This window comes from Festucalex cinctus, chromosome 3, assembly GCF_051991245.1.
Source record: "Festucalex cinctus isolate MCC-2025b chromosome 3, RoL_Fcin_1.0, whole genome shotgun sequence".
Lineage (NCBI taxonomy): Eukaryota > Metazoa > Chordata > Actinopteri > Syngnathiformes > Syngnathidae > Festucalex > Festucalex cinctus.
The window spans coordinates 12,977,102-12,998,165 of NC_135413.1; the positions used below are offsets into that span (position 1 = coordinate 12,977,102).

The 21,064-nt window shown below is 40.3% G+C and overlaps 2 protein-coding genes across 2 annotated transcripts in view; one reads left to right on the forward strand and one right to left on the reverse strand.

Annotated features, from left to right (window-relative positions):
• Positions 1-11,244, forward strand: part of nup205 (nucleoporin 205) — a 28,117-nt gene extending 16,873 nt beyond the window's left edge. Inside the window, exons 27-42 of the mRNA XM_077515918.1 lie at positions 83-274; positions 363-564; positions 634-732; positions 851-999; positions 2,685-2,876; positions 3,308-3,429; positions 3,512-3,644; positions 6,597-6,723; positions 6,802-6,875; positions 6,971-7,102; positions 7,743-7,869; positions 9,341-9,504; positions 9,577-9,706; positions 9,799-9,927; positions 10,680-10,753; positions 10,845-11,244. Of these exons, the coding sequence (XP_077372044.1) occupies positions 83-274; positions 363-564; positions 634-732; positions 851-999; positions 2,685-2,876; positions 3,308-3,429; positions 3,512-3,644; positions 6,597-6,723; positions 6,802-6,875; positions 6,971-7,102; positions 7,743-7,869; positions 9,341-9,504; positions 9,577-9,706; positions 9,799-9,927; positions 10,680-10,753; positions 10,845-10,997 (2,199 nt within the window). The 3' untranslated portion in view covers positions 10,998-11,244. The remainder of the gene's footprint in view (positions 1-82; positions 275-362; positions 565-633; positions 733-850; positions 1,000-2,684; positions 2,877-3,307; positions 3,430-3,511; positions 3,645-6,596; positions 6,724-6,801; positions 6,876-6,970; positions 7,103-7,742; positions 7,870-9,340; positions 9,505-9,576; positions 9,707-9,798; positions 9,928-10,679; positions 10,754-10,844) is intronic.
• Positions 11,245-12,044: 800 nt separating this feature from the next.
• Positions 12,045-21,064, reverse strand: part of fgd4a (FYVE, RhoGEF and PH domain containing 4a) — a 68,965-nt gene continuing 59,945 nt past the window's right edge. Inside the window, exons 9-19 of the mRNA XM_077515919.1 lie at positions 20,861-21,017; positions 20,630-20,768; positions 19,048-19,106; positions 18,834-18,980; positions 17,584-17,756; positions 17,190-17,220; positions 17,031-17,111; positions 16,823-16,948; positions 16,519-16,656; positions 16,308-16,448; positions 12,045-13,734 (exon numbers count right to left, since the gene is read on the reverse strand). Coding sequence (XP_077372045.1) covers positions 13,474-13,734; positions 16,308-16,448; positions 16,519-16,656; positions 16,823-16,948; positions 17,031-17,111; positions 17,190-17,220; positions 17,584-17,756; positions 18,834-18,980; positions 19,048-19,106; positions 20,630-20,768; positions 20,861-21,017 — 1,453 coding nt within the window. The 3' untranslated portion in view covers positions 12,045-13,473. The remainder of the gene's footprint in view (positions 13,735-16,307; positions 16,449-16,518; positions 16,657-16,822; positions 16,949-17,030; positions 17,112-17,189; positions 17,221-17,583; positions 17,757-18,833; positions 18,981-19,047; positions 19,107-20,629; positions 20,769-20,860; positions 21,018-21,064) is intronic.

The window sequence follows — 21,064 nt, forward strand, 5'->3', positions numbered from 1 at the left end:
CCTTTGTATGCAGTGAGAATGCATCACGTACTGGTTCGTAGGTCATGTCAATTCACTACAATTAAAGCACTGTGTTCCCTAGGAGGTGAACTCGATCTTGCAGCAGGTGGTGGAACGTAACCGTGTCCAACGGCGTCGCAGTGCAAAGAGGCATGCACTGCAGTCCTGGAGGAGCCTGGTGGAGACGCTGCTGACCGTCTGCCCGGCTCACTTCGTAACAGTAGAAGATAGACAAGTAATCATCAGAGACCTGCTTCTAGACCTGCATGACAAGGTTGATGAGAAGACTAAACACATGTGAATACTGACATTAATTCCAATTATTTTTGGTATAATTTGTGTTGATGTGCCGCATTACTTAGGTTTTATCCGAGGATGCAGCAGGAGAACTGATGCCTATTGTTGCTGGAGCTGTCTTCACTCTCACTGTTCACCTCAGTCAATCAGTGTTGTCCGAACATAGGCAAGGGGCTGGATTAGAATCCTCATCCAGTTTTGCCTCAATAGCAAACTCCGCCCTTCATATTATCCTTCGGAAGCTGCTGGACTTCATTCTTTCTACTGGTGCGTATCAACATCCACCACCTTCAAGCTTTGCTTACACTATGGTAACATTGTCTTGTGCATCTTAAGGAGGAGGATATCAACGTGTACGTTCACACTTATATGGCTCTTTGCTGTACTACCTTCAAATTGCCCAGAAACCAGAGAACCCAGATACTTTGCAAACTGGTAAACCGAAAATATAATTACAACAATCTGGTTATCTGGTTTATTTTTTCAAGTACTTAATCTACTGTATCGTTCCATAAGTCTCATCATCCTATATACGTTCTTCTGTGTCCTTAAGGTGGGCGGGCAACGTGGGAGCGTCTCACAGCTCCCGAAGATGGCTTTAACAAACTGCAGCGAGAGAACGTCACTATTATCCAGAGCTATGGCAGAGCACTAATGGAAGTGGTGTGCAGGGATGCGTGTGATGGACATGAAATTAGCAGGGTAGGTTTATTTGGCTCTTTCCTCCCTGTTTTTACAAATCAGGAGATTTGGGCTTGTGTAGGGATGCATTCTTGGTGTTCTTTTTGTCAAATGTTTTGACATGTACCAAAAGACAGTACTATGACATTTATTTTATGCCGCCTGAAGTACAGTGAATTGCTGTGCTAGACTTGTTCCCCCCCCAAAAAAACCACAATTTCTTTACGTTCACTTTTATTATGTTTTTATTAGTGCTGTGCACAAACCGGTGGTGACTCATCAACTGATATGAATTGGCCGTGAAAATGAAACGCTTAATCAGAGGGATTAATTTAATATTGTCTCACAGACAGATGTGGGGCGTGTGCATGTGTTGTGTGAAGAACAGGCAGCAGTCTCTACAAGCGAGATTCTGGTATTGTATAAGAATAGTTAGCCAGCTAATGAGCATGACATTAAATGTTAAGCAGTACAGTCAATGAAGCCCATCTCGGAAGTGATTTAACGACTCTGCCATTACTTTACTGTTGGCCCCTCCATCTTTCACAGCAACAAAGGGAGTTTGTACACCTAGATGAGAGGCGAACTCCCCCAGGTTAGCTGGGCACAAGTCAGCTGGTATGACATAACTTGGAATAAAAGCAAAAAAAAAAAAAAAAAAAAAACTGGCTGCCTTCTACAATGGGGTATGTGCCACGGAAGAGGCGGGACGTGATTTTGCACATCAGTTTGTTTCCGGTCCGGGTTGCGAACGCGCAAGTAGTATTTTTGACGCAGCCCATAAGTCGCAAACCGAACTGGAAACAAACTGATGTGCAAAAACAGTCCCGCCTATTCCGTGGTGGCATATACCCCATTGTTCAGGGTAAGGTGAGAGATCCTGGTGGTTCATGTAAGCTAAAAAGGGAAGGTTTTCCATAGGTTGTGGAGGCTGCGTCAATGTACCAGTACACTATAGATAAGGTTTCAAATAAGTGAATATGAGAGTTAGTAAATTGCTTTGAAAACGGTGTACATGCATAAAGCTACCGCATATAATTGCACTCCATTTACCAGTTTTGATCAAATTGGATTAATCATTTGTGGGCCTATGATGTTTATTTGGAACTTGTTTGTTAATATCAACATCAGGCCTGTCACTATAACAAATTTTAAGGGACATTTTCCCAGAAATTATTGCAATAAAGGATTGTATGGTTGTTGTTATTGTTGTTGTTGTTGTTGTTGTTGTTGTTGTTGTAAACCCCACTTTCGTCTTCAGGCAACCGTAAACCAAGTGCAGTGAACAAAAATTTATAAACTCATTCAGATACAAAAAAAAAAAAAACAGCCTAAAGAAAATAGATCTTATGCTGTGTAGGGACAAGAAATCTTGTGGCCTTTTGATCTCACGAGATCTCATTGTAAATCTTGCCCCATCCATCCCGAGTCGATATAGTAATTATTGTGGTAAGCCAAGTCAACATAAATAGCGATTGGGGATGGGAATGAGTACGCCCTAGTTTTTCTACAATACTGTGGTATTTTCTTCATCAAAAGCAGGTAACAGAAAATTGTGATTTTTTTTTGTGGCTAAAGCAAATACTGGCATTTCAATTTGTTTCAGTGAGGAATTATATGCAAATTGAGTTTTGACCTTGATCATGGAACAAATTAAAGACTAGCTACCACTGTACTCTTATCTGATGATAAATTATGTCTTTCAGATGCTAGCTCTGGCAGTGCTTGACCGAATCCTGTCCATTGACCGCGAAAACCAGTGGCTGGTGTACATTTGCAACAGTGGCTACCTGCGCTCGCTAGTGGAGAACCTTAGACAGGACGACACGGCCCTGCAGGGTCTGCTCACACCTCAGCCTCCCCTCCTCAAGCCACTCTACGTCTATGAGAGCAAGATGGTGAGGAGCCATTTTTCCTCTTCTTGGGTAGTTTATTTGGCGGTTGGCAAACCAGCATTCAGGTGCCTTACTGCCACCTACTGGATTGGAGTGTGGAGCAGTAGCAAGACAGCAAATAAAACTGTTAAAATAACAAATGAAGTCATTCTGAATTTTGGTTGTTGCTGCAGTCCCAAGAAGATTCTCAAAGCTATTTTATTTTCCTTTACAACTGTTGTAAGTACCGGTATGTACTGTCCATTTGCAGTTCAGCTTTGTGCATTCCACTGCAGTAAAACGATCACTATTTTGAAGAGCCAGCCAATGAAAAGGCTATATACCGTATCAGCATTTAATTGATCTTAACGGTTTTCCAATGTAGTCCTTTTGCATTCAAAAAAGGATCATTTCCTGTACACTTTCATTGCTCAACGGCAGCTGTGTTTTAACAGGCCCTGCTGACCCGCGTGGCCAAGACAAACCGAGGTGCCGTTGAGCTGCTCTGCTGTGGTCTGGTAGCAAAACTAATTGAATGTCAGGTATTTGACATGATACCTGACAGTGAAGCTCACGGGTAAGAGTCACACATATCACTGGTTGTTCAAAAACACATCTCCTTTTCAAACTTACTTTAACGTGTCTGCTGGTGTGCACAGGGTGATGAGGGACCCATCGGGTTTCATCCCCAGCCCTATGGACCGTTACAGACAGGTTCTTTTACCCACACTGAGGCTCTTCCAAGTGATACTCGCCTCGACCACTATGAATCACCAGCAGGGGGCAGCACAGGTGAGAACACTGACAAATGTCTTGCATTCTTATTATGGGTTTCTCAGTTTATGGACATCTCAGGAGACATTTTGAGGTAACAAATGGTGCGCAGTGAAGTAGTTTGTGCAGAGCCTAAGACTGTTGTCACACAGCACAAGAAGGCAGGCTCAGTTGACCCCATACTTAATGTTTTTCCTTTATTTTGTACATTTATGGCCTGAAATGTTTTTAATGATAGAGGTTTGACTTTTGTGTAGTGTAGCCGCTTCAGGAATTGAACTCTGTCTTCAATTGAGGCACTCGCTATCTTACTCAAATTTGAGTGTTAAAATAACCATATTTTTCACCCGCACATGTTTTAAGAAATAATGGACAGGAGGCACGACTGTCTGTAAAAGGAAAAAAATGTTGGAGCGTTCGGGCCGGAAACTTTAGCTTTTGCTCTGAGCATGACGTCATGCTCGTACACGCTATTGTCCCTGTTAGCTCTCGCGATTGTTCACGCAACTTCATTAGGACAGCTAATTCAAGATGGACTTGAAGAGACCTGCACCCGATACGTCTCAATCCCTTATGGAGACTCCACGGAAGACAAAGAGAAGTAAAAAACTTTCAGACCAGCGTCATGGGAGTACGCGGATAAATATAGGAGCAGCATTCGTCAGGTGGCGAGAGCTAAGAGCTATCCTGGGGATGTAACGGGACCCACAGCTTGCTGACTTTTTGCTAAAACGGTCAGACTTCGTAACGAAAATACGATAGGGTCTATTTATGATTAGCAGTGCAGAATAAAACTACCACACGGTCGCTAACTAATATCTCCGCACTTGGGCATATTAGCAACGTACTGCTATCCTCAATGTCATCGGATTCACGGGATGCACTATTTACGTTTGGAAGGTTGTAATTACGTAAGCTTTTGTCACTCAAAATGAGTTTCACATACAAAGTAACTTGAAGATTAATAATACGTTTCTTACCTCTGTAGACATTATTAAGCCTATGAAAAAGCCGTTGTGCTCCGTGTTTACGTTTGTTCGATTAACTTGGAGGTTTGCTCGTGCCCGAAAAGCCGCGCACACTCCTGGCCGTGTGCACGTCGTTGGGGTCCATTCCATGTTTTGCCAGAGGGGTCGCAAATATGCAAAAACTCTGAATCTTGCATCGTGCCCCTTTAAATTGCATTTAAGATTTTGGTTGAAGTTGCTATTTAATTTGCAAAAAGAAAGTAGGTAGAGCTTCCAACTGTATTCAGTGGGCACTATGCAAGAGCTGTGTGAACTACGGCTGTCACAAACGAGATTAGAGAAAGATTGTTTGTTCCGTGTTAATTCACTTAACAATAAAACCAAAAGGCTGTTGTTACCTCTGATGCAGCGGTTTGGCTCGTCGTTATGCACGTCACATTTCCGTGTTTAAGTCTCCATTGTTCTGTAGTAATACATAAAACCATAATTTTCTCCCATTTCAGTCTAAAGAGACCACAAATTCTAGGAAGCATTTTAGTGTTGCTTTTCTGATAGACGTGTGCGTCCCTCAGCAATAAATGTCCATACGGAAACACAGAATATTGGTTCTGGTTCCAGATGCCGCAAAAAAAAAAAAAAAAAAAAAAAAAAAAAAAAAAAAAATTATATATATATATATATATATATATATATATATATTATTAACACTTCTGAGGCATGCATTTTTGTATCAACCAATTGTTGTCGACACAACCGAGTTAGGATCATTGTGAAAATAGTGCATTTTATTTGACACTATCATATCTGTATTGTTGTTGATGATTGTGATTGCAGACACGATACTTTTTTTCCCTGCGCTTTGTACCCTGCGGCTTTAACAAGCTTCTTGCAATAGATTTTCAGGTGGTCTCGTCACCTCAACCAATTAAATTACCAAACTCATCACAGTGGACAAATGAAACAGTCCGTCCTCATTCTGACTATTCATATTAGCGTAGTTCAGTCAGAGGCGTGGATGATGAAATGTTTAACCAAAATTGGCCGCATATGAAGAGTGAAGTGTAAAGTAGTACTACAAGAGTAACTATTGCTGAAGTTTGCCATTGGATCCTAACAGTATGGCGCAATGTTAAAAAAAAAAAATCTCTTATTACCAATGGGCTTCAAATGACTTGTACTGTTGGGTGATGAAGAGAACTGCGCAAGCTTATCGACAAATTTTCCTTGTGATGTCGCACACTATGTGATACAGGTACATACATATGAAATTATAAATATGGTTATTGTCGTAAAAGCTACAAATCCATCTGTGTGACCACTAGGGGTGTTAAAAAAAATCGATTCGGCGATAGATCGCGATACTACATCGCGCGATTCTCGAATCGATTCAATAATCGGCAGAATCGATTTTTTTTTTTTTTTTTTTTTTTTTTTTAGGATTCACACCTTGAGCATGGAAGAATGTTATATGAACGGAACATTAAGCCTTAATATTTTATTTTAATGCTGTTCAAACATGAAACAGATTACAACCTCTGTAAGACTGAAATTTCAGATAAATAAATAATACATTTTCATATAAATCTTACACTCTACAAGCTTACTGATTAGTATTTTCTAAATTTGAATGAAAAAAAATCGCAACAATCGACTTATAAATTCGTATCGGGATTAATCGGTATCGAATCGAATCGTGACCTGTGAATCGTGATACGAATCGAATCGTCAGGTACTAGGCAATTCACACCCCTAGTGACCACCTCTTTCTTTGCAAATATCCAATTTTATAATTTTATAATGCCAATATGTCTGTGTACATACTGTATTATTTTGTTTTTCTAGTCAAATTTAGCTATTATGCCATTTAATTAGGTTCACTTTGTAGTTCAGATATGATGGTACTTGATGTGTGAGGTTAGTAGATGTAGATTATGACTGTATAATGTGTGTAACTTTTGGAGGTTGCATCTTATGTCATTGTAACAGTTTGTGGTGTTTGTAGATCCTCCAGTGGCTGATAGTCCACGCAGACACCGTTCAGTCACTCTTAGGATGTCCAAAGCTCAGTATCGAAGCGTTGCAGGAGCTCTCTTTACTTACTGGTATCATCAGTAAGACGGCTCTACCAGGTATCAGCGTAAAACAAATCATTGACAATACAACTTGAAGAGACTTGGACAATATTTCTGATGACGTTTGTTTCTCAGGGACGCTCGAGACGGGTGGCGAGGTCAACGGTGCTGCTCTAATGGCGTTTCAAGGTCACATCAACAGATTCCAGGTTAGCTTGATCATCGTGTCGAGTTTTTTCACATTGCTTCTATGTCTTTGTTTTTTAGTTTTGTCAAAAACTTGTTTTTTTTGTTTTGTTTTAAGCGGTTATGCCTGCTGCTGCTTGGTCGCCTGGCAGGTAGCGAGCGTGAGAGTTTACTGAAGCAAACAGAGATGACTGCTGCCGCTCGAGAGTCATCAGAAAGGAGAGAAGAGATGGAAGTGGCCATGCAACAGGTAGGAAGTGTCACTCTTGCATAATCCCTAAGTTGATTGTAACATGTTCATACTGTATTTTATAATCAGCGCTAGCGGTCTGCTTCAACATTCTTAAAGGCACATTGTGGAACCTATCGCGTTTTTCCTTGAGACTGCCAGCTGTGGTCTAAAGCATAACTGCAGCATGTGTCAAGCTCGTGTAAGGCGCTACTCCAGCCTCCGAAGAAACTGGAGTGTTTGCCTCAATACAAGATGATGCACTCGCAGTTAAAAAGTCAGGGCTCTTTGTAGTCTTCTGGTCTTTGGTGGAGCATGCTTGATGTAGAAAAAATATGTAAACATTAACATTTTAAACTCCACACCTTACATTTAGTTTGCTGTCATTTATGTGCGTTGTGTACTTTGTTTAGTAGGGTTGGTTACAACTACAACAAAAGTCGACCACCCAAAACATAGGCAGGCAGAGCATAAGTAGGTATGGTTAAGTGGAAAAGACTTTTAGTTCTACCTTTTTAAAACGGACATTTTCCATATGTAATACCATACACCTCCTTTTGAACAGGTAAAATCAATGACAGCAGCGTTTTTGCTGTTTGCATCCGTAGTTGTCTGCATCACTGTCATGAGGTCATTGACCTGTGATGCACTCTGACCTCAGGTTTGCGCTAACATCATGGAGTACTGCCAAATCTTGCTGCTGCAGAGCTCGACTCAGGCGAAGTTCACGATCTGCCTCTTCAGCCCGTTTGGCAGGGAGCCGGCTGGCAGGGCCGGAGGACGCCCAGGTCAGACCCTCACTTGGAATCAATCAATGTGAACATGCTGCCTGTCCGCTTCAAGTCATTATGTACACAATACAGTTGTCTCAGACCAATTCATTTCCATCCTTTTACCATTCATTTTAATGGGAAAGATAATTGAGATAAATTTCTACATCATAATAATAACTGATGATGATGATGATGATGATGATGATAATAATAATAATAATACTGCATCCGACGTTTAAGGGATAAATGCAAATTTGGTCATTGTAGAACCATTTACCGGTACCTAGAAATGAAGCAAATGATTCACTTTAATTTCAATATGATAGTTAATATCTAATTTTCCTGAATTGTGTATATATAAAGCTTACAGTATAATAATGTTTTCATTTTTTTTTAATGCTCACAGCCTTACATCGTTTCAAGAACTACCGCTAAATTTTCACTTACTAACTTTCCGCTGCTCATCATGAATCACAGAGCATTGCAAGCACCACCATTTAATAATTATCATGTCATATCTGTTGCTACAGTGTCCTTTTGACAAAACTGGATTTAGCGTCTTAAATTACTAGACAGCAGAAATGCTCATACATGAATTTGTAATATACCTTGTGCACGTGTAATTAGAATAATTAGAATTACAGTACTCGCATTGTAATTTAATTCCTTAGACGAAGTATGAGTGCATCAGTGCATGCGTAGTACGGCAAGATCTGCATTTTTCTGTGTTTTAGGGGGCAAAAAAAACATTACCTTAAATTAGGGATGCACAATAACTTTTTTTTTTTTTTTTTTTTTTTTTTTTTTAACTGATAGCTTCCTGCTCTTCCACACGATGAGAGTAGCTAGCAACGAAGGTAAAATACGGTACAGAAAATACAATAAGTCATCACTCATCAGCGGCTGCCCGAAGCAAACCGGTTGTGTGTATACAACCTTGTAATTTTTCTCAGCTACCAAGCGGTGTTAAATGACAGTAACCAGACCAACATTAATGTATTTGAGCCCGCTTTCAATATAGGTCTAATTTTGCACAATACAAATTACGTCAATTTTCACAAGATTGGGCCAATCGGGCAAGTTATCATGCATCCCTACTAAAAACGAAAAGCAGTTGGTCGTACATTTTTAAGTGAAATGTACTATTTCCTCTTATTTATTCAGAATTATAATTATTCTGGCAATTGTCGTTAAAAAAACACTAAAAGAAAAAATACTAAATATTGTAACAGACTAAAGTATTTGATTATTAGATATATTTTCAGCAGGATGTCAGAATACCAAAATATTGTCTAACTACAGTCCCCTAGACTAAGCTTGACTGCGGTGTCAACTTTCCACCAGTAGACGGTGCTAGACTGATGAACACTCAGCGTTTGAACACAATTCAGTTATGGCTGCTTTTAGGGTGCATATACGATTCACGAATGTGTTATCCTTGAGAAATGACGGTGTTTAAAATGTTGACGGTGAAACTTGTGCGTAGATCTGACGTCCAACATGGCGTACTCGCAGGCCCCTAGCCTGGGCCTGGTGCTCTTCCTGTTGAAGAACAGCGCCGCCGACTTCTTCCGCTTTCACGAGAGTCACAGGCAGAGTCTGGGAAAGCTGCAGAGTCTGGATCAGCTGCCCCCCGAGGAGCTCAAGAATGTAATGACGGTCGCGATGCTAACTGACGTCGTACTACAATGTGAGTCGTCTAAGCAGAGGTTTGGTTTGTAGTTGTGCCAAGGCCTGGTGTCCGGTCCGGGAGGGGTGGAGACAATCTCGTCAGTCCAAAGACGTCTGCTGGCCAGAAAAAGATTGGTGCAACTCGTCAACAACAGAGCTAAGCTGCTTGCTCTCTGCTCATGTATCCTTGCTGTTATTCATGAGAACCTCCTTACCTGTACCTCATGCTTTAAAGGCTGTACTGTGTGGACAAACCTTAACCCTGCTTCTCAGACATTATCGAGACGTGTCTATTTGTGTTGTGGCGCCACCTGGAGTATTACCTGCTGCACTGCACCCCCACCGAGCCGAAGGACCCACCGCTGTCCGGAGCCACTTTATTTCGGTCTCGCCTTGCGGATGGTACGCATTGTACAGACTGCTCGAGTCAATTTGTCGACTTGAATACTCCACAATGACGTTAACTCATTTAAACCCAAGTGTAAACACGTAAACACGGTTTAAAATACTTTGTCCTTAACTCCCAAAACACAGATTTACACATTTTTTTGTTGTTTTATTATTATTATTTATTTTAAATGAAAGAGTAATACAGAAGGCTTTGATGCAGCTTCTGATATGAAGAGGTGGCTTAAAGTAATGGTAGTTACAAAAACGGCCAGCAGGTGGCAGCAGAGTATGAGATCAGCCAGGACAAGCTCTTTTTTTTTTTTTTTTTTTTTGGCAGCGTTTTCACCGGGAATGTGAATATTGATGAAACTTAGCTATATTCTAATGCTAATTGCTGCAAAACGGAAAGACACAAATATACTTTTTTTTTTCCCAATGAAAGAAGAGACTAATCTTTCTTTTGGCAGGTTGTATGTTTTTATAGCAATAGAACACAATATTCTGTGGGCCTTGCAAAATCAGGCAAATTCAGTAAAAGGTCCGGGAGCGAAGGGAGATGCTTCATTGAAAATGGCTGGGAGTGAATGAGTTAAGGGCGTGATGTCCACTAGTTGCTAATCTCATGTGTTTGGCTTGAGGAAGCAGTTGCTAAACTTCTGAGATGTGTTTTCCACCCCCCAAAAATACTTTTTTTTTTTTTTTTTTTTCTCTCCCCGTTCCAAAAAAATATAATAATATAGTTTTTGTTTTTTTCCCCCCTCCAGACTCATTTGGCAGCCTGCAGACAAGCACCGGACGTGGAGCCATCTCGCGTGTCACGAAGCAAGATTTAGAGCAGGTAAGAAACGGAACTGAAGCATGATGTAATACTGCTCCTGCATTTATCCCCCCCCCCCCCCCCCCCCCCCCAATTTATCCTGTCTTTTCAGTTGAAGAGTGACATGGCAGCTGGTTTTGGAGAGGCTCTCCAGAAGAAACTTGTGGAGGTGGAAAGCTTGTACAGCCAAGGGCGTTCACGCCACACCTTCATCCAGGCGCTCGTACGAAGGATCCGAGGCCTCCTGAGACAGACGAAAAGCTGAGGGCTCTCAATACTGGACAATTTTAGGGCAAAAATTACAGTAAGCGTAACATGATGGCTGCGGCGGAAACATTTTCATTGTTTTCTGTCAATATGTTTCAGTTAAAACCCTTTCAAATAGCACACAACTGCCTATGTTGACTGACACCGCAAAGACTATTCATTCTTGGACAGGAAATGAACGCTTTTCACAAATGTTTGTTAATTTGTCTTTTTTTTTGTGCAAATAAATTTTCTATACTGTTTAATTAGTTGTGCCATGTTATTGCTTTTCAACATCTTTTGATTTTAAGCTGCCATTATGGCTGAAATGGAAAGAACAGTTACTGAATAAGCAAAAACAATGTAATGAGGAAAAAAAAAAAAAGGGCACATTTTTCCAAGGAATACAATGTACAGAAAATGTAGAGAACATTTTGAAGAGGGGAAAAAATGACTTATATTGTCATATTTTGAGAAATTGTTTGAGAAATATTTGGTAAATAACATACTTTTTTACTAGAATAGTCCATTTTTGTGGATAAGTAATATTTTGGAGAATTATTTTAGTAATAGAATGTATTGACAAGGAAATGCTATTTCACAGGGCAAAAATGTCATTTTACAATCTCTTTGAGAAACTTTAATGTGAAGCGCAAATATTTCGAGAAAATGTTTTTAAATTTGAGCGATTTGGAAATTATTTTTTATACAATGAAGTTGCAGCATTGTTTTCTTTGCATTTTTTTTTAAATTATAAATGCCTAATGCTGTGAAGAGGAAAAATATCTTACAAGAAATCAGGCATATTTTGGCGAGACTGGTTGGGGTTGGTTTAGGATCTTGTCCAGGTAGTTTTGTGCTTTTCACAATTATTTAATATTGACTCTTGGATATATGGAAGGTCATTAAACGGCTGCTTCTCATTTGAAAGTAATGTATTTTGGTTCATGTGATAAATTTGAAATTCTGACATACTTTTAATGTTGTAATATTTGTTTTTCATCTTGTTTGACAACACACTTTTTAGTATTTATTAGATGTTAAAAATCACACACAACAAACAAGCTTGATCCACAAATATTTAATGCACTTGTACACTTCTCAAACATTTGGAGGTGAGGAAATGCACACATACAAACAAGTGTTGGCTGTACATTCAGAACCTGCACATGGGGAATCTTTGTGCTCTTATCTCATTTGGATACTTAGAAGGGGTTTTAACAAAAACAACGCATAGGTACATCCATTCCCTCTGTTTCAGTCCATCCAAACTACTGAACGTCTCACTGCAGGACACCTGACAAAAAGTTGTTTTTTTTTTTTTTCCTTCTGGAGACAGATTTGTGCTTTCTGATAGCTCATGCTCATCATCTATAAATTACTTTAAATAATACAATTACAGCATTAATTTAACAAAAAAAAAAATCACATTTACAAATCTCGCACCAGCTTTTTAACATCTGATTGTGCATTGGTGTCTTAATAGAGAAGACTACAGTCATTAGTTGAACCATTCAGTCTTGCACGTGACCTGCGGCTGAGGCTGTTAGCGCACGTTGCACTGCACCGATAAACGAAACTCCTATTTTGATTAACAAACAAAAAGGAAATAAATACGGCAATAGTTCTATTTTGCTAACATATCATACCCAAGGTGTACTGTATTTATTTGACATGGTGGGAGGTCTGTGGCTTTAGAAAGGTTCATAAAGTTGAACGTGAAGAAATATTTCTGTGTCTTCATTCGGGTCGCTGGAGCCTATCACACGGTAAACCTTGCATTGGTCACCAGTCAATCAGAGGGATACTGCATTTTCAACATCTTTATTATTGACAATAAATAATGTACTTATAGCAGTTTATTTTATATTTAAAATCTTAATAAATAGCAGGTCTGGGGTGCTAAAATGAGCAATTAAGTCCTTGAGTGAGTTCCCTCAATTGACTGTTTTAAAAATACAGTATGCAGTCTACACCATCTGAACATAATCAGAGTAAGAGAGGATTGCATAGCAGCCCTGCAGGATGCTGTCTAGCATAACAACCTATTTATTATTTCATGGCTCTACCCTAATGAGTCAATGCGGTATGAGGGACACCATCATCTTGTTCACAGTTAATAAAAAGAAATAAAAACGAGGGCGAATACTGATCATTTCTATCACGTGTTGTCTATTTCCTATGTTATAATAAAAAAAATAAAATAAAAAAAAAGATGAGGAGCGAAAGAAAAAAAATGTTCCTTTAGAGATAGAAATTTATACTGTACAGGAAAGAGTGAGGAGATGGTGCAGTACAAGTCCACAGGCTCAATGGAGCGCCCACACAGACAGCGTCTGAGTCCGAGTGTTCTTTTAGTAATCCAGCGCAGCTCTGGAAGTCATCCAAGATCAAAAGTGTAGGGAGGAAAAGGCAGTTTATCCAGCACTCACGTTGTCCTTTTTCTTTGGCCCATGAGCAAAGAGACGCAAATTGCAGTCAAACTCCGGGCGTCCTTACGAGCTGTCCGAGGCCGCTTCCTGCGCGGCGCCGTCCGCCATGCTGCCGTCGTTGGCGTGAGGGCACTCGGGCACCTCTCCCGTCACGGCCACGCGGATCACTTTGAGCCAGCGCTGCTTGAGCTCCTCGCTCTCCGCGGCGAAGCTGTGGACGGACTTGGACTGGGACAGGCGGAAGCTGGCCTGGGGCTCGGCGGGGCGGCTGCTGTCGTCCACCGTGTAGCCGAGCAGGGGGATGGTGCTCTGGGCCTTCACGTCCTGCCGACGCGTCACACAGGTTAACACATACGTAAAGTGAATTGTGGGTCAATTTGAGTGCATTACATTTTTTTTTTCTTTTGGACATTCTGACACCCCTGCAAAATGGCGTGACCATACTAGTGCACTACAGTATATGGGGAGAGTAGTGCGCATATTCGGACACAGCCTTGGTCTTTGCAGCACACGAACGACTTGCCATGAATCGCTAAACGAGTCTCACTTCTTAAAGACATTGATTTCTCAGCACAGTTTTCTCATTTTATGTCTGTACGGTGAAAATGCCACAATGTGTAACAATACACACATGTACCGTATATACTCAACAAACAAACAAGCATTACGACGCAGCATAGAACTTTTGGGGCGAGGACTGGAGTAAACAGTACTTTATTTAGCGTAGTGAGCGACACAAATATAAAGCATTTTATTGAACATTAGGAAGTTCAACGTGGAAATGGCATCGATTTGGAATGACTTGTGTGCGTTGCAGTTTCAATTAGGTTTGCCAACAATCATTTAAGTCTGGAGGAAGTCTGTCCGATCAAGAATGCTAAACGGGTTATCCCAAATGATTCACAAACTGGAATTTTGACCTTTTGACTCATTCAAACCCAAAAACGTGTAAATACGTTCTTTAATACTTTGTCCTTCGTTCCCAAAAACAAATGTATAGGTTTTTTTGTTGTTGTTTTTGTTTTTGTTTTAATGCAAGAGCATACAAAAGGCATTGATACAGCTTCTGATATGAGGAGGTGGCTTAAAGCAATGGTAGTTATTACAAAAAAGCGACCAACAGGTGGCAGCAGAGTATAAGAGATCAGCCAGGATCATGTTGCAATAAAAGCTCTTTTTATGAATGTGAATGAATATTAACTGTATTCGAATGCTAATTGCTGCAAAATGGAAACCGATACAATAATTTTTTTTCCCTAATGAAAGAAAAAGACTAATCTTTCTTTTGGTACGTTCCATGTTTTTATAGCAATCAAACAATATTCTGTGGGACTTGCAAAATCAGTGAAAATCCAGTAAAAAAAGGGGTTGCTTCACTGAAAATGTCTGGTTGTGAATGAGTTAAAGGGGTACTTTTTCAGCAATAAAAAGTTAATATTTTGTCCAGAATTATTATTATTTTTTAACTTTTTTTATTTTTCTTGTACAATCAATGCTGGCTCAAATGCTGAACAGCAAAGACTGGTGAAAAAGTTGTCTGTTTAGATAATATAGCCAAATAGTCTTTGTTGACCAGACCTCTGACAAGGTGTTAAAGGGTTAAAAACAATTTTTTTCCACTTGCTGACACCCACTATGGCCAGCAGATGGCAGCATTGTATCTCTTTTCAATGTGCTGCCGGTGAATGAAATTACAATGAAACATGAAGGAATCTGATGTAATAGAACATTTTCAATGCCTTTGCTACATTAAACTTAATTCACAGAATGTCACTAAACAAAAAATATTAGTGTCAAAGTCACTGTGGTGGAGAAAATGTATCTTTTCACAAGAAGCTTGTTTTCTCCTTTTCTTCTCAATTTTCGCTCAATGTCACTCAAATGGCATATTCTTAAATGGTGATTACTAAAGAAGGGAATAAGGTAGAAACATACTTTTTTTCTAATGAAAGACTGAAACAATCTTTCAGGTGGTATGCACCTTGTATATGTAGTAAAAGAACACAATATTCTATTTTCCTTGAAAAATGAGTTAAAATGCTCAAAATCGGCTGGCATTGTGGGGGTTGTTTTTTGGATAACGTGGTAGTAAAAGAGTCAATACCTTAAAATACTGATTTTTCCACTTGCTGTCGACTGAAGATGGCATCACCTGTGCTGAGGAAGAAGGTCACGACCAATCATGGCTCACCTGTTTTCTGGGTTTGGTCAGCAAACTGAACCATGATTGGTTGTTACCTACTTCTTCAACATGGTTGATGTCATCCTCAGTCGACAGCAAGTGGAAAATACGTTTTTAAAGGTATTCGTTGTACATGAAAAATAAATAAGTTATCAAATTAATTCTGGGCAAAATGTTAACTATTTACTGCTGAAAATGTCATGACTGGGTCATGCCAGGATTAAGTTTGGGTCATGCAAGGGTTATGTTTGGGTCATGACCGTGAGGTCAAGTGTCTGTTTTGAACTGATGTGATCTAGCTTCAACTGGTCTTAAGCTATGTGATGTCAAGGATCTTTAATCTCTTTATCTGGTCAACAGCCAATCAGATAATTTCATGTCAGTCCTGTTACCCACATGTCTAGCCACAGCCAATCTGATCGATTCACTGTCTATATAAGCCTAACTGAGAAGTGTGTGTTTTGTCGGATTATTCCTCTGTCCAGCTGGCCACCTGCTCCTCTTTTCCTCGATGCCTTGTCGTTGTTTCTGGTCTAGTCAAGTTAGTTCCATGCCTCTTGATGTTATGCGAATAAAGTGTTAAACTCTTATTTTGAGATCCAACATCAGAACATAACAGAAAATGGCTCATTGAGTCAAGTATCCCTTGAACCTGAATGTTGGCTGCATGTAAAGGTAGTCTGTGTTCTTTTTCCATGTTTCCTGTTGCTTTTACCTGAGGAGCTCCATACAGGTAGAGCACCAGACACTCCTTCTCTGGGATGACACACCACACCTTCTGCCAAGGTTTGTTCTTCTCACAGTACTGTAGGAAGCCACACATGATGCTGCTGCCGGTGAACTGAGCCGCCTCGATCTAAACGGAAGCAGAGAAGGCCACAAATAAAACACGGGCTGCGCTTCCACGACTGGAGATGCGTGCTCACCTCCAGGATGCCTTTCCTCTTGCCCTCCGTAATGGTTTCTCCCGTCAGGATGGAGAAACAGTCCCTGCACACTTTGTTCACTTTGTTGCCGTCGTACTCCAGCGCCACTTTGTTGTCGGAGCATTTCCAGCACACCACCTGGGGAAAAGGGGGGCATGTAACCACCATCTTAAAATGGGGAGAACAATGACGTCCATTAAAAAGAATCAGCAGCCACGCCCACTCTCGTGATTCTAGGAAAAGGACGCAATAAATCACAAGTGTGTAGGAAATTGAAAACAGCTTTAAAACATCAAACACTCACGTAGCCACAAGCTCTGCAGTGATGTCTCCGTCGTGTTAGGGCGTTAAAAGGTTCTTTACATTTCATGCACATTGTCACTTCATTGTCTCGTATCCAGCGAGGAGCACGCTTCCCCAGCTCAGCATTCTACAGCACAAAAATAAAAGATACATTTTTTTTTTTAAACTCATACACAACATTGAGCATGCGGTACTAACGTGATACTAACCGACACCTCTTCCACATCCTTGGATGCGTTCTTGAACGACTCGTTTTTTTGCTGGAAGACCTCAATGGTCTCTCGGAATGCCTGAAGGACACAAAATACGACTTGCATCAGTGACTTGATCTGATCAGATTTTTATAGTGATGATGTCACCGCACGTACCTTGATCCAGCCCGCCTTGTCCTGCTCGGAGCTGAAAGTTAAAATAAAGTACTTCAAAATTGTGAACTTCCTTCCGACCATCATAGTAGTTAGCCGCGGTCATGAAGGATTTTATTATTTTTTTTAGGCATTTATAGGGTCTAAATATGAACAATGACTTTTCTCATTTAGGCTCACTTTCCATTTTTACGTGAAATGATAGTGTTTGGAGTACAAATGACATACAATTACATCATTGTGGGGATGGCTGCAATATTTATTTATTTTTGTGCAATAAAGCTACAATTCCTCTGCTGCTCCAGTAAAAGATATTTTAGTTCCGGAAGTTGGAGGATGACGTTAGATGCAATGACTATGATTTTTACTACAATGCAATACTTCAGTGTAACTGTACCTAGCTTGTAACTCTAAAGTCCTCTCCTTCCCTGAAACCTGGAAGGTGTGAGGGTAGTCCTCATTGGTGGTTTCCAGAACTTTCATCCCATCAATGCCGATCCGCGTCCGAACCGTGTACTTGGGTCCTCCCAAGCTGAATTTGGGCACGCAATACAACAGCATGTTGTTGAACTGACATGGGAAAAAAAAAACATTTTAAAATTATTACAGAAGTACAAAGACAGGGAAAACTTGTCAGATTTAAACACTGCAGGAACCATAAAAAGGACGTCAACCACAAAATTGTTCTATGCTATTCTGGTTAATTTGGTGTTTGTGGAATATCAATTAACTCATTCACTTCCAGCCATTTTCACTTTGCTTCCAGCTGTTTTACTGGATTTTCCAAGGCCCACAGAATATTGTGTTCTATTGCTATAAAAACATGGAACCTACCAAAAGAAAGACAGAATTCTCTTCTTTCATCAGGAAAAAAAAAAAAAAAAAGTATATTTCCCATTTTGCAACAATTACCCTTAGAATATAGGTAAGTTTCATCATTATTCACAAATCTATTTAGAATTCTGTGTTATAGAGTTTTTTCATCATGTCCCTGGTTAATCTCTTATACTCCGCTGCCACCTGCTGGCCGTTTGTGTAATAACTACAATTTCTTCAACTGCTCTTTGCAGTTGAGAGGCTGCATCAAAGCCTTCTGTATGCTCTAGCATAAAAAAACATGACGTAAAAATCTGATTTGGCACACTTAAAACATTTAAAATAGAACGTATTTATACGTTTTTGGAAGCAAATGAGTTAAGCAACAAAATTCGTCTGTTTTCTTTCCATTTCAGCGGGCAGCCATTTTGTCACTTGCGGGCGACTTAAAATGACGTCAAGGTTGCTCAGGGCCCAGGTAACAACCAATTACGGCTCACCTCTTTTCTGAAGCTGAGCCGTGATTGCTCACCTGTTTTGTAATTGGTCGTTAACCTGAGCCAGGGCAATTGTGATGTCATTTTCAGTTGAAAGCAAGTGGCAACATGGCCACCCACTGGGATGGGATATTACAAAAAATGTACTTTTTATGGTTTGCATATAAATACTTGGCTGAAATCAAACAAATAGGAAAATGTTTGCAATATTTGTAAGAAATGTTCCTGTGAGGCATTAATTTACATAACAGCCACACCCCCTCCCCAAATTCCTTAATCCACTCTATCCCGTCTCTAGTCCCTTGAGCACATTTGGCTGTCGTGTTGGTCTCACCAGGAAGAGGTATCGCTCCATGGCCGAGGTGTTTCTGGCTGCCAGCTTGAGGATGTGACCTTCTTTGATGAACTCATTGGAGGCATGAACGATGTCCTCCTCCTCTCCGAGCATCTCGTAAATTTCCATCAATTTCTTCAGATTTTCCTGAATAAGATATGTTATGAGTGTTTTGGGGGAATGTGAGAAGGATGATTTTATCAGGCGGACTTACAGATTTCCGAATGGCGCTGTTGGAGTGAGTCGCTGCTGTGGCGATGATTTCTAAGGATTCTGGGAGAGTCAAAGGGAAACTTTAATATGAAATCACAAACACTGGAGAAGGTTTATGGTTTTAGCCTGAGAGGCCTCGGACAGAGCATTCTGTGCTGCACCAAAAACAACAACGTGACGAGGGTGTTCGCAACCATTTGTCATTTTGTTATTGTTGTGTATTTTTATATTAAGTTGCTTAGCAATGTGTGTGGCTATAGCAGCGTAAAAATAGAATCCGGCCAGGACTTGAAAACTGCATACGTGTTTGAGTCGCACCTTCCTTCCTTTGCAAATCGGCTGGCTTTTAACTCATCATGTATTAATTAGCCATTCTACAGTGCAGTCATCGTAAGCAGCAACAATTTACTCATTTGATAGTTTATTTCACTCATTATGTCACTCATTCGTTAATGTCATTAGCATAAAATCGCTTAAAATATTTTATTACTTATACGCGGAGCAGTTTTGCAAATCAATTACATTATTTGAGCAGCAACTTTCTAATTTTGTAGAGCCATTTTTTTGCAGGCTAATCCCAGAGACCAGCGGTCCGTTTCACAAAACAGGTTTCGTGAGACCCCGGAGTCAATAAACTCTGAAATGTGGGAAACTGCATTTTCCGTTTCAGAAAGGAAGGTACCTGAAACCAGAGAAAAAGAGGTAACTCTAACCTGTGTCATAAAGTGAGGTAATTTAAGCTCTTGGTCAGTTACCGTAGTAACAGAGTCCATGAATCATTTTCACGTGACAGATGCATACTGTATACCCACGTCAAACTCTAAAAATATATTTTTTTAAATGATTGCACCATAATTTGTATTTTAAGATAATTGAATGAATGAACGATGTCGAGATCCATCCCATCACCCCATCCCCCCCCAAAAAAGATGTAAATTTGACAAAATTTGTTGTGCAGACATCAAACGTTAAAGTAAAAACTCAATACTCTATTGTGAAAACAAACTAAACATTAGATATAAATATTTTGTATTACAATTAGCTATAACAGTTACTTATTAACCATTCATCCCAGTTAACATTCAATTCAATTCATTTCCAGTTCTGTTTAGTGAATATGATGTTCTCTACAGACACTTACCGTAATTTATTTGCCTGCTATTTTGCTGTTCAAAGTTGGATATTCTCCTCTTTAATATAGTTTCAGCAAGAAGCACTGAACCCCGAATGTGCTAGCCGTGCCAATCTTAAGTTAGCTTAGCAATTAGCATGGCTTCTCCATCTTTCCTCATCATCCTATGAAAACTGTTCTTGTCAAAAGTGTAGTTTATTTGCCAGCTTGGAGGCGATGATTACTGACTAGGAGCGACTCTGCAGCGTTTAGGTGCACTAGTAGCCAGCCGGAGCTCGTTTCTTGCTAACTGCTGCGGCGTAGGCAGCACAGAGCTTCCCTTGACATCCGACTACCCGCAGTAGCCCAGTGAAGCTTTTTGGGACCATCACTGCGGTTGATTCTCAGTTTTGCGATTCACCGTATTTTTATGAGGCGCAAAATGCTAAGAGTTGTTTTGTTGTCATCTTACTTTCTGCATCTCGTCTGTCAGGGTCGTCTTGAGGAAGTTTCTTCAGGTAGTCCTTGAGGAGCATCTCGTATCGAGGTACTCTCTGTACAGGTTCCAACATGTGATGCTGAAGTGTAAGACAACCACAAGCCTCTTGACTCTGCACACACAAAGAAAAAACTCAGTTCCAACCTCACCGAGCGTTTCAGTTAAATGTGCTTTTCTGTAAAGTAAAAACAACTTTTAATGGACCTGTATCTCCTGAATGATGGATTTGAACTGTGGAGATCGGTCGCTCCACTGTTTCAGCAGCTCCATGGCCTTGTCGAAGTTCTTCACGTACTCGGCGTACATTTTGAGGAAGGGTGTGAGCTTCTGGAGTATGTCTCCGATGCGAGGTGTGGACTCCCTGCAGGGAGGCAGAGCACGAGTGAGATTCAAAACCTGCAGGATTGG